Below are 20,107 nucleotides of genomic sequence, written 5' to 3'. Positions count from 1 at the left end.
AAGCCTGTATCAGTGTGGTTTGGCAGAGAACGTATATAGGATTCATAAATATGTATGATGTTGTTATTATGAAGTTCTGGCCCAAGGAACAATTAAAAGAACCAAAACAAGTTCTGCATGTGGCCAACAAGTATGTGTTGCTGTTTCCACTTTTAGCAGCACCTGCACTGAATTCAAGTGTATCGTATGTACTGTTTTGCCATTTCATAGTCATTTTGTCCAATTGTAAAATCAAAAGTTGACCGGTGGGTGCAGATCAATTAAAACCTGATGATCCTGATCATGATGAAGTTCCAACTGATGCCCAACACTAATTTGCTTGTTCTTCAATAACTACAGGTATACCTGATTTGCCTTTCTTCTTCAGGTAGACACTGTATGTTAAAGGTGAGTCATTGTCCTTGTACCCAGGACAGGACACGGTGAATTTGGTGATGAGAGCCTGGCCAGACGTCGGATCTACAGAACATGATCCACCTTCAGGAGGCTGGTTGGTACGAAACCGATATTCAAGTTTCATCTTTGATGCATTCTTGTTATAGAAAACTAAAAAAAAACAAGATCATAAAATAAAAAACGTTCAGAAACCTCTCTACAACATATCTTCTATGCACCTCTCTACAACATATCTTCTATGCACCTCTCTACAACATATCTTCTATGCACCTCTCTACAACATATCTTCTATGCACCTCTCTACAACATATCTTCTATGCACCTCTCTGCATTTAATCTTCTATGCACCTCTCTACAACATATCTTCTATGCACCTCTCTACAACATATCTTCTATGCACCTCTCTACAACATATCTTCTATGCACCTCTCTACAACATATCTTCTATGCACCTCTCTACAACATATCTTCTATGCACCTCTCTACATTATATCTTCTATGCACCTCTCTACAACATATCTTCTATGCACCTCTCTACAACATATTTTCTATGCACCTCTCTACATTATATCTTCTATGCACCTCTCTACAACATATTTTATATGCATACTGTATTTCTTGTAAAATTATGACTTCTATAAAATTTAGACCATGATTTTTTCTACTACAGTGAATAGTGTATATATTACAATGAAAAGCATGTTCTGTGTAGGGCAGGCAGGATTTCTAATACGGTGAATAGTGTATATATTACAGTGAACAGCGCATTCTGTGTAGGGCAGGCAGGATTTCTAATACAGTGAATGGTGTATATATTACAGTGAATAGTGTATATATTACAGTGAACAACACATTCTGTGTAGAGCAGGCAGGATTTCTAATACAGTGAATGGTGTATATATTACAGTTAACAGCGTGTTCTGTGTAGGGCAGGCAGGATTTCTAATACAGTGAATGGTGTATATATTACAGTGAATAGTGTATATATTACAGTGAACAACACATTCTGTGTAGAGCAGGCAGGATTTCTAATACAGTGAATGGTGTATATATTACAGTTAACAGCGTGTTCTGTGTAGGGCAGGCAGGATTTCTAATACAGTGAATGGTGTATATATTACAGTGAATAGTGTATATATTACAGTGAACAACACATTCTGTGTAGAGCAGGCAGGATTTCTAATACAGTGAATGGTGTATATATTACAGTTAACAGCGTGTTCTGTGTAGGGCTGGCAGGATTTCTAATACAGTGAATAGTGTATATATTACAGTGAACAGCGCATTCTGTGTAGAGCAGGCAGGATTTCTAATACAGTGAATAGTGTATATATTACAGTGAATAGTGTATATATTACAGTGAACAACACATTCTGTGTAGAGCAGGCAGGATTTCTAATACAGTGAATGGTGTATATATTACAGTTAACAGCGTGTTCTGTGTGGGGCAGGCATGATTTCTAATACAGTGAATGGTGTATATATTACAGTGAACAGCGCATTCTGTGTAGAGCAGGCAGGATTTCTAATACAGTGAATGGTGTATATATTACAGTGAATAGTGTATATATTACAGTGAACAACACATTCTGTGTAGAGCAGGCAGGATTTCTAATACGGTGAATAGTGTATATATTACAGTGAACAGCGCATTCTGTGTAGAGCAGGCAGGATTTCTAATACAGTGAATGGTGTATATATTACAGTGAACAGCGCATTCTGTGTAGAGCAGGCAGGATTTCTAATACAGTGAATGGTGTATATATTACAGTGAACAGCGTGTTCTGTGTAGAGCAGGCAGGATTTCTAATACGGTGAATGGTGTATATATTACAGTGAATAGTGTATATATTACAGTTAACAGCGTGTTCTGTGTAGAGCAGGCAGGATTTCTAATACGGTGAATGGTGTATATATTACAGTGAATAGTGTATATATTACAGTTAACAGCGTGTTCTGTGTAGGGCAGGCAGGATTTCTAATACAGTGAATAGTGTATATATTACAGTGAATACTTTACACTGAGAGCAACTGCTCTCCTACATATATTCCAGGAGAACAGTTTGATCATCTGATGATGCAAGTCTTTGTGATCTCTGCCAGTCTTGAAGTTGGCACTACACATTGTGTAGTTATAACGGCATCATGCTATCAGCTGCTAGAGGGTCATCGACACTGTTCGTGTCAGTACTCTGCTAGTCCATTGGTCATTTCTTCTCTTACATTGCCCTATATGGACTATTACATTAACAGAAATTATCAAAATCAAAGACTAAATCAACACAAATAATAACTGAAGAAATAATTCGTTAACTTGATTTAGAACAACCAAAGATATCCATACATAATTATTAACCTAAAGTTTATTTTACATTTGCGCCATCATAATTAAAAGGAAAATATTGAGACTATCTCAGGGCTAATTCAAATATTCTTTGAAAAACTGGTCCCAAATGATTTTGAAACTGAATTCAAGCTCTGCACTCGGGATTTGATTTTCAGACATGTTTTTCGTGTTGGCAGTAACAATAGGTGACAGGGTGTTTTTGTAATATGGGGTGAGAGTGGTTTAGGTGCACGTAGTCAAAGTGAATCTCAATGGTATACTATGCTGGTGAGATCATTAGGTCAGATTTGGAAAACTGAGTCTCCACAACGTAAATCTGACGAGGTCTGTGGATGTACAACTGGAGGGCCAGTACAACACCCTCTTTTGGATTGTCAGATAAAAACAAAAAAACTAAAACAATTCCCCCCTCCCACAACAGATCAATGGCACGTCTTCATGATTGGTAGAACAAAATCTTGCACCGTGCTTCACATGGATAAGTGAAAACGCCCAAGCATATAATAATAATAATAAAATTCTTTATTTTTAGAGGGTAAACACATTCAGTATCAAGGTGACTGGTCTCCCATGAGGCCCTCTCTAATCTATACATATTATACATACATACATTCAAAGAAACAACAGCAACATACATGTAATATGTATAGCATGAGAAACAATAGCACATATTATGAATATTTAAATAATATTTAAATCAATTTGTTAAGAAACTTGAGTCAGTAATAACTCAATACATCATAATTAGTTTAACAAACACAAAATCTAACAACAAAGGTATATCTTAAAATTGATTATTATTTGAATAGTGCTTAAAATAACTGGATTTGAATGAGGCGAGGGATTGAGAATATTTTATCTTTGAAGGTAGTGTGTTCCACAGTTTAGCTCCCCTGCATGAAAAAATATGGCGATAAAATTCTGTTCTTGGTTTTAATTCATAAAGATGATTATGTTGAGTTGACCCCAGATTTAAGGAGTGAATTTCTGAAGTTGTTTGAAACATTGTTTCTAGATATGATGGAGATAGTTTGTTGAGGACTTTGTATGTAGACAAACTGGCAGGTTCTAAAGTCAATTCTCTCTTTGATTTTAAGCCATTTGAGAGAGCTGATTATTTCTGCAGTAGACGTTTCTTTGCTTTTTTCAGTAAGAAGTCTTGAAGCTTGATTTTGGATTTTTTGAAGTTTTCCTATAGAATGTTTTGAACAGGTTCCCCAAACTGTGGAGCAATAGTCTAAGTGAGGTAATATGTAAGAGCTGTAGAATATTAATCTTGTCTTTTGGTCAAGATATTTTCTGTTTTGTCAAAAAATGTATAATAAATAAGATTTTTTAATAATGGCATTTATGTGGTTAGCCCATGTCAGTGTTGGGTCAATGTGTACACCAAGTTTTTCAGAAGTGGAACATTGCACTGGTATGTGATCTACATATACAGTCAATGCTGTTGTGATTTCTGCAATCGAGGTCAGTTTTTTAGAAGAACCAATAAGCATGATTTTAGTTTTATTTAAGTTAAGAGACATCTTATTATGGTTGCACCAAAGACTCACCTCATTAAAATCTAACTGGACATGTTTTTCTAACAGAGATATGTCATCAGCTACAGATGTGGAGCTTACATCATCAGCAAACAGATCCATGACACAATGCTTTGCATAGAGTGGCAGATCATTGATATATAATGCAAACAAAGTGGGGCCAAGTACTGATCCCTGTGGGATGCCATATGAGAGATTAAGAGGATCAGATCAGGCTTTGCCAAGAACAACAGTTTGTTTTCTACCTGAGAGATATGATTCAAACCATTTTAGAGATTTTCAATCAAAGTGATAGATGCTTAGCTTCTTTATGAGTATCTCATGTCAGATACTTTTTTAAATTCAATAACTGTAGCTGGAAATATCCCTGATGTTATGCTGTTGTTGATGATGGGTACAAGTGATGGGGTTATAACAGCTGCAGCCAATTTAACATAGTGTGGTTCTATGTCATCCAATCCCATTGATTTTTTTACATCACAGTTCTGAAGTTGTTCAAATACAAATGCACTTGAGACTAGTGGAATGGTGAACTTGACAGTACTTGGTATTTTACTATCAACAAAATCTGATAAATGTTTAAAGGTGTTGTTATTGGAAGGTGTATAGGTTGATTTTGCCTGTTCCAACTACATTGATAAAATAATGATTAAAGTGATTACATATGTTTTGTTTGTTTATTACTTGGTGGTTGCTGTCATCCTTAATGGAGGCTATGGAAGTGTTATCTTTGGGATTAAGATTTCGAAGAATTTTGTGAATGGCAGCTGGGTTTGATGTGTTTTCTTTAACAGCATTTCGCAGGTAGTTTGTTTTAGCTTTGTCAATCAATGAGTTGACTATATTACACAATATTTGAATTGCCATTCTTTTTGTTGTTTTTTGCAAAGGTCTTTCATTTTCATAGCACCTATAATTTAATCTGTATGCCATGGTTTACATTTTGTATGCTTAACCCTATTTTCAGTGAGTGGTGCATGGTTATTCACTACTTTAGTTAAACAGGCACAGAGAGTATTGAGAGCAGCATTGGGGTCAGATATATTACTTCCTGGTTCCTGATAAGTCATTCAAAAAGTGACTCTGGTCAAAATGCTTCAGGCATTGATATTGAAGCATGATGTGATGATTCTTTTTAATAGGTGCAGCCTTCGATTTATAAACAATGCAGACAGGGAAGTGGTCACTTATTCCAAGTTTGGGCACAAAGCACTGATTAACCTTTGCTTTGCTTGTAACATAAACATGATCAATAAGTGTTGAAGAATTTTCCGTAACTCTTGTTGGCTCATTAATTATTTGCTCTAGATTATATGCTTTACAGGTATTAATAAATTGAGAATGTTTTGATGTTAGCAGGTCTATATTAAAATCACCCATTATAATCAGTTCTTTGTTAAGTGTGATAACTTTTTCTATATTGGCATGAAATTGTTCAAACCATATAATCTTGGCATTTGGTGGTAGATAAAGAAAAGCCACAAGAATAGATTTAGATTTATATGGAAGTATTTCCAAACATATTACTTCGAGTTCATCGCTTTCTAAATCCACTCTTCTGGTGTAGGCAAGATGCATAGCTATATAAGCAATAACACCACCGCCATGTTTGCGAGTTCTCTCGCGTCTTTCTGGTTTATGAAATCCATTGATATTTAACATGCTTTCTGTTGTTTAGTTTACTTTCTGTTAGACCTAGAATACTGACATCTTGAGCAAGTAGACTAACTTGATAAAATTTTGATCTTATACCTTGGATGTTAAGATGTGCTATTGTTAACCCTTTTGTAGATTCAAAACCAAAACATATAGTGTCGTCATTGTATATCCAGGAAACATCAGGAACAACATTTATCTGAGTAAACTTAAATGGATCAGGCAGAAGAGTACATTTATCTCCTAGCTTTTCAAATGCATCATTTTCAATATATGAAATAATATGTAAATAATGAAGACACATGTTAACATTCATAAAACCAACTGGTAATAAAAACATGAGAGGAGTATTTGTAACTCCTAAAGTGTCCTTGCTATTAATACAGTGTTTATCCAAGCTTTTCACTGGTATATCTCAGGTCGAAAGTTCCACCACCTTGGGCATACTTTTTCTATCCCACATGACCACATATGATGGAGTCTTATAATCTATGGGGGGAAAAACAAACACCAATCATACAGTCAAATAAAAGTGGTATACATGTTGCACTTTCCTTGATCTGGCATGGATACTGTTGCATATGCTGCTAATCAGGCAATTTGAAGTTGTGCTCTGCCATATGAAAGTTAGTCAACTGTCTGATTTTATCCATTCCACTATCTTTGTCTTTGAGATAACAACAATCTGTACTATTCGTCAAATTGCAGCCTCACAAAATCTTCCATAAACAGATTATATCCTCTGACAGTTTTGTTTGGTAGGTCTTATATAGTTGATTCCACAGATACCTCTCTCAATGAGGTCTGCCAGACGAAAAACTTCACACATTTTGCTGATAACTGCCCATTCTAATAACTGTGTCATCAAATTCTTTGGATTGGTGCCATTGTATTAATTAAGTTTCCAAAGGTAGACTAAACATCATCTGTATCTGCATCATCACCATGGACCCAGTACTAGACTCAGTTGAAGAGGCTTTCAACATCGGGCAGTAACCAACTGTAGTGATGGATGCTGACACAGAACACCATGGTGTTGAACAAACGCTATCATGTAGTGGTCTGTTGACCAGCTTACATAGTAGTCAGGGAGCCACAACTGAACAAACGCTATCATGTAGTGGTCTGTTGACCAGCTTACATAGTAGTCAGGGAGCCACAACTGAACAAAAGGCTCAAAACAGGTTCAGGGTGAACCCTTCTGCTATAAGTTTTATTTTGGTATTTTTAAATAGCTTAGATATTCTCAAGGAAAGATTGATTGGTTTGCAAGTCAATATCTATTGTGAAAAAGTTATTCTATGGCAACTGAAGACATGTAGACCATAGAGTTTTCACATATAAGGACCAAATATAAGATTATTTTCAAACTGAATAAAAAAAAAAATGTATTTTAATATTAAGATAAAACATAGCAAACACTTGGCACACATTACATGGAGCATTTTAAAATTAAAAGTAATTAAAAAATATTGTGTACTAGCAAATGTGGCCATTTTTCAAGATAGCTGCAATTAATATGTTACAAATATAATATGCTGGTTTGTTTTTAGCTATAAATATGAAAATTGTAGAAACATGTTATAGTAGATTTGAATGCAGTTAAGTTATTCCATGCAGAATAAAATGTGATAAAAGTACTAGCAATACAACAGCCCATTTACAAGTCATATGACATCATATCACAACACTGCCCCTCCTATATTTCGCATTCGTTATCATATTTACATACTTTCAATACGATTCTTCATGCGATATACATTCTTGCTCATGTAGAGGGTTTGCCTCCCAGGAACTGCCAAAAATATTTTTTCTAGGAGAACTATTACTTATTGCTGAAAGCACAGTGTGGACTGCACTGCCATATTTTAGCCATTTTGGTCTTTAACATCTGCTTAAACTTCAGATCTGGCTATTTTTTCCAATCTTGATGACAGTTAGTGATAGTATTGATATTTTGGTGAGTAAAGTAAAAATCACAGATGTTTTCCAAGGAGAAAATGTCTCTTCATTTCTCCCAAGCAGAACTAGCCAGAGTACCTGTCTGCTCACCCCAGACGAGTAAAAATTTGATTGGACGAGTGAAATTTACAATTCAGTCGTCCAGTGGGAAACCAAAATTTCTGAACACAAACTGCCTCTTTAACCCTTTTCTATACTTGCACAGTCTGCAGCAAAAGTTGTGTGTATGTGTCTGTGTGTGTATGTGTATGTGTGTGTGAGCGAGTCTGTGTGTGTGTGTGTGTATGTCTGTGTGTGTATGTGTGCGTCTCTGTGTGCATGTCTGTCTCTGTATGTGTGTGTATGTCTGTCTATGTGTGTGTCTATGTCTCTCTGTGTATGCGTGTCTATGTCTGTGTGTATGTCTATGTCTATGTGTGTGTCTGTGTGTGTGTGTGTGTCTCTCTCTGTGTATGTCTATGTCTGTGTGTGTGTGTCTCTCTCTGTGTGTGTGTGTGCATGTCTATGTTTCTGTGTGTGGGGGAGTCTGTGTCTGTGTGTATGTATCTGTGTGTGTGTCTGTCTGTGTGTTTGTATGTATCTGTGTGTATGTCTATGTCTCTGTGTGTGTGTGTGTCCCTCTCTCTGTGTGTGTGCGTGTCTATGTCTCTGCATGTGTGTGTGCATGTCTATGTTTCTGTGTGGGGGGGGAGTCTGTGTCTGTGTGTATGTATCTGTGTGTGTATGTGTCTGTGTATGTGTGTTTTTGAGTATGTGTCTCTGTGTATGTGTCTTTGTGTGTGTGTGTCTATGTCTCTGTCTCTGTGTGTGTGTGTCTCTGTGTGTGTGTGTGTGTGTCTATGTCTGTGTGTGTGTGCATGTCTATGTTTCTGTGTGGGTGTGTATGTATGTGTCTATGTGTGTGCATCTCTCTCTGTGTGTCTATGTCTCTCTGTGTTTGTGTATGTGTCTGTGCATGTCTGTCTGTCTGTCTGTGTGTGTGTGTTTGTCTGTCTGTGTGTGTGTGTGTGTGTGTCTGTGTATGTGTGTGTGTGTCTGTGAGACTGTGTGTATGTGTCTGTGTGTATGTGTCTCTCTGTGTGTGTATGTGTCTCTGTCTCTGTGTGTGTGTGTATATGTCTATGTGTGTGTGTGTGTCTGTGTGTATATGTGTCTGTGTGTGTGTCTATGTCTGTGTGTGTGTGTCTCTCTTTCTGTGTGTGTGTGTGTTTTTGTTTCTATGTGTGTCTATGTCTGTGTGTGTGTGTGTGTGTGTGTGTGTGTCTTTCTCTATGTGTGTTTATGTATCTGTGTGTATGTGCGTGTCTTTGTATCTGTGTGTGTGTGTGTATATGTATATGTCTCTCTCTGTGTGTGTATGTCTCTGTGTGTGTGTGTGTATGTCTATATATCTCTCTCTGTGTATGTGTGTGTGTATGTCTCTCTGTGTGTGTGTATGTGTGTGTCTATGTCTCTCTCTCTCTCTCTCTGTCTATGTCTGTGTGTGTGTGTGTCTCTAGCCATGTCTTTCTCTGTGTGTATGTGTGTGTCTATGTGTGTCTATGTCTCTGTGTGTGTGTGTCTGTGTCTATGTCTCTGTGTGTGTGTGTCTATGTCTCTCTGTGTGTGTCTGTGTGTGTGCGTATGTGTGTATCTCTGTGTGTGTGTCTATGTCTCTCTGTGTGTGTGTCTATGTCTCTCTCTGTGTGTATGTGTGTGTCTGTGTCTCTCTGTGTGTGTATGTCTATGTCTCTCTATGTGTGTGTCTGTGTATGTGTGTTTATGTGTGTCTATGTCTCTCTGTGTCTGTGTGTGTCTCTATGTCTCTATGTGTTTGTCTATGTCTCTCTGTGTGTCTATGTGTGTGTCTGTGTGTGTCTCTGTGTGTGTGTGTCTGTGTGTGTGTCTATGTCTCTCTGTGTGTGTCTATGTCTCTGTGTGTGCCTATGTGTGTGTCTATGTCTCTCTGTGTGTGTCTGTGTGTGTGTCTATGTCTCTCTGTGTGTGTCTATGTGTGTGTCTGTGTGTGTGTGTATGTCTCTGTCTCTCTGTGTGTGTCTGTGTGTGTGTCTGTGTGTGTGTCTATGTCTCTCTGTGTGTGTCTATGTGTGTGTCTGTGTGTGTGTGTCTATGTCTCTGTGTGTGTGTCTATGTCTCTCTGTGTGCGTCTATGTCTCTCTGTGTGTGTGTCTATGTCTCTCTGTGTGTGTCTGTGTGTGTCTATGTCTCTCTGTGTGTGTCTATGTCTCTCTCTGTGCGTGTCTGTGTGTGTGTCTATGTCTCTCTGTGTGTGTGTCTATGTCTCTGTGTGTGTGTGTCTACGTCTCTGTGTGTGTGTGTGTCTATGTCTCTCTGTGTGTGTCTATGTCTCTCTCTGTGTGTCTATGTGTGTGTCTATGTCTCTCTGTGTGTGTGTGTCTTTGTGTGTGTCTGTGTGTGTGTCTATGTCTCTCTGTGTGTGTGTCTGTGTGTGTCTATGTCTCTCTGTGTGTGTCTATGTCTCTCTCTGTGCGTGTCTGTGTGTGTGTCTATGTCTCCCTGTGTGTGTGTCTGTCTCCCTGTGTGTGTGTCTATGTCTCTCTGTGTGTGTCTATGTCTCTCTGTGTGTGTTTGTGTGCGTGTCTATGTCTCTGTGTGTCTATGTCTCTGTGTGTGTGTGTCTATGTCTCTCTGTGTGTGTCTGTGTGCGTGTCTATGTCTCTCTGTGTGTCTATGTCTCTGTGTGTGTGTGTGTGTCTATGTCTCTCTGTGTGTGTCTATGTCTCTCTGTGTGTGTCTATGTCTCTCTGTGTGTCTATGTCTGTGTCTATGTCTCTCTGTGTGTGTATGTGTCTCTCTGGGTGTGTCTATGTCTCTCTGTGTGTGTTTGTGTGTGTGTCTATGTCTCTCTGTGTGTGTCTATGTGTGTGTCTGTCTATGTCTCTCTGTGTGTGTGTCTATGTCTCTCTGTGTGTGTCTATGTGTGTGTCTGTCTATGTCTCTGTGTGTGTCTATGTCTCTCTGTGTGTGGCTGTCTCTGTGTGTGTCTATGTGTGTGTGTGTGTCTATGTTTCTCTCTGTGTGTGTCTATGTCTCTGTGTGTGTCTATGTCTCTCTGTGTGGGTGTCTATGTCTCTCTCTGTGTCTCCCTCTGTGCGTGTGTCTATGTCTCTCTGTGTGTGTGTCCATGTCTCTCTGTGTGTGTCTATGTCTCTGTGTGTGTCTATGTGTGTGTCTATGTGTGTGTCTATGTCTCTCTGTGTGTGTCTATGTCTCTCTGTGTGTGTGTCTATGTCTCTGTGTGTGTGTGTGTCTATGTCTTTCTCTGTGTGTGTCTATGTCTCTCTGTATGTGTGTGTCTATGTGTGTGTCTATGTCTCTCTGTGTGTGTCTATGTGTGTCTCTCTCTCTCTGTGTGTGTCTATGTGTGTCTGTCTGTGTGTGTCTATGTCTCTCCGTGTGTGTCTATGTGTGTCTGTCTGTGTGTGTCTATGTCTCTGTGTGTGTCTATGTGTGTCTCTCTGTGTGTCTATGTCTCTCTGTTTGTGTCTGTGTCTCTCTGTGTGTGTCTGTGTCTCTCTGTGTGTCTCTCTGTGTGTGTGTGTCTATGTGTGTGTCTGTCTGTGTGTGTCTATGTCTCTCTGTGTGTGTCTATGTCTCTCTGTGTGTGTCTATGTGTGTCTCTCTGTGTGTGTGTGTCTATGTGTGTGTCTGTGTGTGTCTATGTCTCTCTGTGTGTGTCTATGTCTCTGTGTGTGTCTCTCTGTGTGTGTGTGTCTATGTCTCTCTGTGTGTGTCTATGTGTGTCTCTCTGTGTGTGTCTGTGTCTCTCTATGTGTGTCTCTCTGTGTGTGTCTATGTCTCTCTGTGTGTGTCTGTGTCTCTCTGTGTGTGTCTGTTTCTCTCTGTGTGTGTCTATGTCTCTCTGTGTGTGTCTGTGTCTCTCTGTGTGTGTCTATGTCTCTCTGTGTGTGTCTGTGTCTCTCTGTGTGTGTCTATGTCTCTCTGTGTGTGTCTGTGTCTCTCTGTGTGTGTCTGTGTCTCTCTGTGTGTGTCTATGTCTCTCTGTGAGGGCGGGATGTAGCCCAGTGGTACAGCGCTTGCTCAATGCACAGTCCATGTGGCATCGATCCCCGTCAACGAGCCCATTGGGCTATTTCTCGTCCCAGCCATCTGGTATATCAAAGGCCTTGGTATGTACTACCTTGTCTGTGGGATGGTGCATATAAAAGATCCCTTGCTGCTAATCGAAAAGAGTAGCCCATGAAGTGGCGACTGTGGATTTCCTCTCTCAATATCTGTGTGGATTCTAAGCAGTCTCCAACTGAGTCTGTGTGTCGGACTCACATCAAGAGCACCAAACGCGAGATTTCTAAGGAAAACCGAGGATATACTCCCCCTGAAAATTCTTAAAATTAATTGTCCTGAAATGCAATGTCCTTCATTCTACATATAAAATTCATACTGAAATATAGAGGGGTATGGGGCCTACTTTATTTTTAATATTAAAAAAAATATATACCTCTTTGGTACACTCGTCCGTTATGATCCCTATCCCCCCAAAAACCCACTAAAGAAAGATACAAACAAACAAAAGGTAATTAATATTTTTCACTGTGAAATCATTAACTCAAAGTAGCATTATGTTCTATGATCATTCTAAAGTAAATGGTTAAAATTAAAAAATTAAAAAATCATAAACTCATATCAAATTTTCCTTCATTCCGATAGCAATTTGTTTTCTTTCTACATTCACAAATTAAGGGAAATAAACATATTTAGTAATACAGGGCTTACAAGTGCTTTGTATGATGTGAAACTGTTTGAAATGTATAGTTTAAATTATCCTGATTTCGATATAAAATGCTTAAGTTTTGGAACTGGTTAATTTTTTTGTGGGCAAGAGAAATTTGAGAGTTACTTGACTGGTGAGCAATTAAAAATTTTAGGATTTGGTCAGCCCTGCCAAGTGTATGACCATTCTTTCAAGTATGTATGGCAGATGTCTTGGTTAAAATGCACAGACGATCTGAATGTCATTATCTACTTCTAGATAGCAGGCATCGGGCAGCATCATATGATTTAAACAGAAAACATGTTAGGAAACTTAGTTGCAGCTAGACAGTTACTGTGTGAAGGAATTTGAATGTGATATGGTATTGCAGGCTACCAACATAGATGTCTTTAGTGTGTACTGCAGAGCACAAAGAACTGTGGTTCCAAACATTTCATAAATTTGTGCCTATGCACACTATTGTTGCTTATTAACACCCCATTTACAGTCTCATTACCATGGCAACCTTTGTTAAACAGTATAGTAAATTGGCCTACACAACTACCTTTTGTATTGAAAATAGTAGGTTAAGTGAGTTATATTTTATCTTTATAAGACATATGCAAATTTAGTAGTGCCACTCTTAATATCCATGGATACATCTGACTCTTCTTAACACCATCCTCTGCTCGTCCTTGGTCATTACACCTGTAATGTACCTCTGAACGGATGTTTACAGTCAGTACATCATTCACACTATCTGCTGTTTGGACATTACACATGTAATGTACCTCTGAACGGATGTTTACAGTCAGTACATCATTCACACTATCTGCTGTTTGGACATTACACCTGTAATGTATCTCTGAATGGATGTTTACAGTCAGTACATCGTTCACACTATCTGCTGTTTGGACATTACACCTGTAATGTATCTCTGAATGGATGTTTACAGTCAGTACATCGTTCACACTATCTGCTGTTTGGACATTACACCTGTAATGTATCTCTGAATGGATGTTTACAGTCAGTACATCGTTCACACTATCTGCTGTTTTGTCATTACACCTGTAATGTACCTCTGAATGGATGTTTACAGTCAGTACATCGTTCACACTATCTGCTGTTTGGTCATTACACCTGTAATGTATCTCTGAATGGATGTTTACAGTCAGTACATCGTTCACACTATCTGCTGTTTGGTCATTACACCTGTAATGTATCTCTGAATGGAAGTTTACAGTCAGTACATCGTTCACACTATCTGCTGTTTGGTCATTACACGTGTAATGTACCTCTGAATGGATGTTTACAGTCAGTACATCGTTCACACTATCTGCTGTTTGGTCATTACACCTGTAATGTACCTCTGAACGGATGTTTACAGTCAGTACATCGTTCACTCTATCTGCTGTTTGGTCATTACACCTGAAATTCGTTCACTCTATCTGCTGTTTGGTCATTACACCTGAAATTTGTTCACTCTATCTGCTGTTTAGTCATTACACCTGTAATTCGTTCACACTATCTGCTGTTTGGTCATTATACCTGTAATGTACCTCTGAATGGATTTTTACAGTCAGTACATCGTTCACTCTATCTGCTGTTTGGTCATTACACCTGTAATTCGTTCACACTATCTGCTGTTTGGACATTATACCTGTAATGTACCTCTGAATGGATGTTTACAGTCAGTACATCGTTCACACTATCTACTGTTTGGTCATTACACCTGTAATGTACCTCTGAACGGATGTTTACAGTCAGTACATCGTTCACTCTATCTGCTGTTTGGTCATTACACCTGAAATTCGTTCACTCTATCTGCTGTTTGGTCATTACACCTGAAATTCGTTCACTCTATCTGCTGTTTGGTCATTACACCTGTAATTCGTTCACACTATCTGCTGTTTGGTCATTATACCTGTAATGTACCTCTGAATGGATGTTTACAGTCAGTACATCGTTCACTCTATCTGCTGTTTGGTCATTACACCTGTAATTCGTTCACACTATCTGCTGTTTGGACATTATACCTGTAATGTACCTCTGAATGGATGTTTACAGTCAGTACATCGTTCACACTATCTGCTGTTTGGTCATTACACCTGTAATAGATCTCTGAATGAATGTTTAGTCAGTACATCGTTCACACTATCTGCTGTTTGGTCATTACACCTGTAATTCGTTCACACTATCTGCTGTTTGGTCATTATACCTGTAATGTACCTCTGAATGGATGTTTACAGTCAGTACATCGTTCACACTATCTGCTGTTTGGTCATTACACGTGTAATGTACCTCTGAACGGAGGTTTACAGTCAGTACATCGTTCACACTATCTGCTGTTTGGTCATTATACACCTGTAATTCATTCACACTATCTGCTGTTTGGTCATTAGACCTGTAATTCGTTCACACTATCTGCTGTTTGGTTATTACACCTGTAATGGATCTCTGAATGGATGTTTAGTCAGTACATCGTTCACACTATCTGCTGTTTGGTCATTACACCTTTAATGTACCTCTGAATGGATGTTTACAGTCAGTACATCGTTCACTCTATCTTCTGTTTGGTCATTACACCTGTAATTTGTTCACACTATCTACTGTTTGGTCATTACACCTGTAATGTACCTCTGAATGGATGTTTACAGTCAGTACATCGTTCAAACAATAGCGTCTTCCGATGATGCACAACGACCACACGTCCGCATACGCAAATACTTTGACCCAATCAGAGAGCAGTATTTGTGAATATTTAATTTCTGTGGACAGCTGAAGCATATATTTGGTGGGAATGACAAAGAAGTTTTGGATTGACGCATAAATAAACCTACGGGAGCGATTCAATATTTTCACTAAAGCTAGGAAAGCCATGTTTCCTATTTTTTCAGGAGGGGAAAATAAAATTCAACGACTTTTCAAAGACTTTTTCACAAAAATAAGATTTTTTTAAGGTTTTCAAGCCTTGAAAATTTATTAACAAAATTCAAGTACTTTCAAGCACCTGTGCGAACCCTGTTAGTGTGAGCTGATTTTAAGAAGTTGTTGATGGGATAACTTCAGCTAGCATTATATATACACGTTCTTGACGAAGGGTCACTTTGTGCTTTTATTAGCAGCATCTTGATATGTAGCCCAGCCATTATGAGAACAACAGTCCTTTTCTCTGCATCTGGCCATATCCACTGGACATATTTTGTGATTTCAAATTACTGCTTAACATCAGAAATCACAGAAAATCAGTCCAGGATGGCGGCTATAAAAATATTGTTCATATATCACCTGTATTTCTTCTCAAACTGATGGAATAAAAGTATAGTGCATGGCAGGCCTTCAACAAATTTAACTTGACTTGCTGAAAGCCGGGTGTGTTTGTTCTGTTATTCTCAATTCAGCATACTAATCATGTTGATAATGTGGACAAAACACCACGGTCTAGCTAGTGGAGATGAGCAAACTGTTCCATTATTCTCAATTCTGCATACTAATCATGTTGATATTGTTGACAAAACACCACGGTCTAGCTAGTGGAGATGAGCAAACTGTTCCAATATTCTCAATTCTGCATACTAATCATGTTGATAATGTGGACAAAACACCACGGTCTAGCTAGTGGAGATGAGCAAACTGTTCCAATATTCTCAATTCAGCATACTAATCATGTTGATAATGTGGACAAAACACCACAGTCTAGCTAGTGGAGATGAGCAAACTGTTCCAATATTCTCAATTCAGCATACTAATCATGTTGACAGTGTTAACAAAACACCACGGTCTAGCTAGTGGAGATGAGCAAACTGTATCAAATATGTATCGTATCTTGAGGTGAATATCACGATACGTATCGTATTGTGAGGTGAATATCGTGATACGTATCGTATTGTGAGGTGAATATCGCAATACGTATCGTATTGTGAGGTGAATATCGTGATACGTATAGTGAGGTGAATATCGCGATACGTATCGTATTGTGAGGTGAATATCATGATACGTATCGTATTGTGAGGTGAATATCGTGATACGTATCGTATTGTGAGGTGAATATCATGATATGTATCGTATCGTGAGGTGAATTTCGCAATACGTATTGTATCTTGAGGTGAATATCGTAATACGTATTATATTGTGAGGTGAATATTGTGATATGCATCATATCTTGAGGTGAATATCACGATACGTATCGTATTGTGAGGTGAATATTGTGATACGTATCGTATTGTGAGGTGAATATCGTGATACGTATCGTATCTTGAGGTGAATATCGCGATACGTATCGTATTATGAGGTGAATATCGTGATACGTATTGTATCTTGAGGTGAATATCACGATACGTATCGTATCTTGATCGAGGTGAATATCGCAATACGTATCGTATCGTGAGGTGAATATCGCAATACGTATCGTATTGTGAGGTGAATATCGCGATACGTATCGTATCTTGAGGTGAATATCGTGATACGTATCGTATCTTGAGGTGAATATCGCGATACGTATCGTATCTTGAGGTGAATATCGTGATACGTATCGTATCGTGAGGTGAATATTGCAATATGTATTGTATTATCTTCAGGTGAATATCGCAATACGTATCGTATCTTGAGGTGAATATCGCGATACGTATCGTATCGTGAGGTGAATATCGCGATACGTATCGTATCTTGAGGTGAATATCGCGATACGTATCGTATCGTGAGGTGAATATCGCGATACGTATCGTATCTTGAGGTGAATATCGCGATACGTATCGTATCTTGAGGTGAATATCGCGATACGTATCATATTGTGAGGTGAATATCGTGATACGTATCGTATCGTGAGGTGAATATCGTGATACGTATCGTATGTTGAGATGAATATCGTGATACGTATCGTATCTTGAGGTGAATATCACGATACGTATTGTATCGCAACCTTACTGTATTGTTAAACTTGTTGCTGTGGATTACACAAATTTTAAGCATAATTTGTCATATGCAATGCCATACAAACAAACAAATACACTAAATGTAGTTGATACAGTTATGCTGCATTTCATAAAATTCATTTAGGCCTTAAACCTATGCAATTGCATTTTTACTTTAATTTCCATATTTTTTTCAAACCAAAACGTGTGTTTTTGACCCCAAATGTCTAAGCCTGCACTAATTTGCCAGATTCTCAAGATTGGTTTTCTGAATCCTGACCCCAAGACAAACATTTTGATATATCTCAACCTGTGTTGAACTCGAGTTGGACTATCTTGACAATTGGTAAGTGGTCTCTGCTGCTCCACTATGTCGAGGTTTAGTGACTTCATGTAATCCTATGGGTTTGTTTGTATGACAAGCAAAGGAAATAAACAGTTGAATCATTACTAAGACAAAAAATAAATTAGAGACAATATGACCTGCAAGAGACTGTCAAAATATATTAATAACAAAATAAAGAAACAAAATGTGATAAATCTGAACATACATTTATACTGAACAGTTACCAATTACCTCCAAATGCATTCTTTATTTGTAACATAAAATACAGGGAGTGCCGAATCCAACAGTGTTTTAATGGATCATGTACGTTTCTAAATCTGCGATGTATTCCTTACAAAATTTGATGAGTATTGACCTTGTCTGTGGTATTTTCGGAATTAAACTCAGTATGAATAAAGGTGTTATCTTTTTGTGGAAGGACAGAGAAGCATTTTGTCACAAATTAGCAGTTCACGTGGCATTATGTTACCTACTCATTAATTGGATACAATTTTTTCTTTTCTTTATTTTCATTGGTTAAATTGCCCAGGGCAATATCACTTTTGATCGGACCGACTGAGGGCCATATCATTATTTATTACCCAAGGGGTCACTCATAACAGGGAAAATATTTTCCATATTTTCTTTGTGAGAAACTTTCTGCATTGGTGTAGTGTACAATATTATTGGATCAGTGTTTACAAACCAATGACCTTGTCGGTACTAAATATGACATCATCACTATTTGACAAACACAAAATGGCATCATGTAGTTTAAAGATTCATGAATGTTTTCAGTGTTAAATTTATAACTAAATGTCATTTTAATGCAATTCATTATAGAATTTTTAGCAAAATAAAGAGAACTTATGTTTTAGAAAAATACAAAATTATAGCATTAATACTCAGAACAATGTATAGTGGTTTGCATCGTTTCTATAAATGTATATATGTGTCAGCAATAAAGGCTTTTAGAGAAAAAAACAGCTTGGGTAATAAATAGAATAACAAACTCAGTACCAGTTATCATCAAATTTATGTTCCTCGTAAAATAATTTTCATTTGTCACTTGCTAAAGCTCAGTGAGCATATTCTACCCCATTGGTGTCACCCGTCATGAGTACTACCACTACTGCTGTCACAGTATATAAAGTGGTTGACTTTGTTTCTGTACATTTAGAGATATACAAAATTACAGGGCTTAAGAGAGAGAGAAAATAGCCGAGGTAATTAATAGAATAACAAAGTCAGTACTATATATATATGTAGTACCAATTATTATAAAATTTATGTCAATTGTTAAAGCTCGTGACAAGTAAAATTATTTCACATGAGACATAAATTTGATAATAACTGGTAACTTGTTTATTATTCTCTGTTTATGGAAGGTAATGTGACTGGTTTTCGACCAATAAGAATGCAGATCTATTCTCATGATGTAATAATGATGTTTCCTACCTAGTTGTCCACACATACAGAAGGCACATATTACACTTACTTTGATGTTTACTAGCTAGCTGTCCACACTCATACAGAAGGCACATAATACACTTACTTTGATGTTTACTAGCTAGCTGTCCATGCTCATACAGAAGGCACATATTACACTTACTTTGATGTTTCCTAGCTAACTGTCCACACTCATACAGAAGGCACATATTACACTTACTTTGATGTTTCCTAGCTAACTGTCCACACTCATACAGAAGGCACATAATACACTTACTTTGAAGATCAAACTGGTAGGTGGAAGATGCATTGAGTGTCCCTGGTGGCAAGAGCATTGATTTTTTGTTGTATCCAGTCAGTGACTTGGACACCCAATCTGACAATGGCAGTATCTGCATCGGTAAGAGATCCAATTGTTTCCATAGTTTCCATACATATGCTGATACGACTATCGCAAATGGCCCACAGTTTCCACAATTTACTTCCAGTGCCAGAAGTTTAGATGGAATGACTTTGTTAGTAATACAGTTCAAATTACACCTGGAAAACCAACGCATGAGAAGGCATGGCTTGTATCATATTCACATCTTTTAAAAAATGGTCTAGTTCAACACCCTTATATCAAAACACGTTATGAATAACAGCCTTTATATTAGCTATAATAGCTATATGCCAGGAATTCTTTGAGTAAGAGGAATAGTTGGTTTACTACTTGTTACTGTTTGGATTGGACAAATACACATGTCGGCTATGGTATCAGTTTTATGCTGTTGTAACTGGTATTTA

The 20,107-nt window shown here is 37.8% G+C and overlaps 1 protein-coding gene across 1 annotated transcript in view; it reads right to left on the bottom strand.

Annotated features, from left to right (window-relative positions):
- Positions 1-20,107, bottom strand: part of LOC121383902 (polycystic kidney disease protein 1-like 2) — a 188,321-nt gene that overhangs the window by 160,166 nt on the left and 8,048 nt on the right. The window contains exons 5-6 of the mRNA XM_041514000.1: positions 19,599-19,861; positions 346-546 (exon numbers count right to left, since the gene is read on the bottom strand). Of these exons, the coding sequence (XP_041369934.1) occupies positions 346-546; positions 19,599-19,861 (464 nt within the window). The remainder of the gene's footprint in view (positions 1-345; positions 547-19,598; positions 19,862-20,107) is intronic.

This window comes from Gigantopelta aegis, chromosome 10, assembly GCF_016097555.1.
Source record: "Gigantopelta aegis isolate Gae_Host chromosome 10, Gae_host_genome, whole genome shotgun sequence".
Taxonomy (NCBI): Eukaryota; Metazoa; Mollusca; class Gastropoda; order Neomphalida; family Peltospiridae; genus Gigantopelta; species Gigantopelta aegis.
The sequence above is the reverse complement of the archived record's forward strand: the minus strand, read 5'-3'. Positions and strand labels throughout refer to the sequence as shown.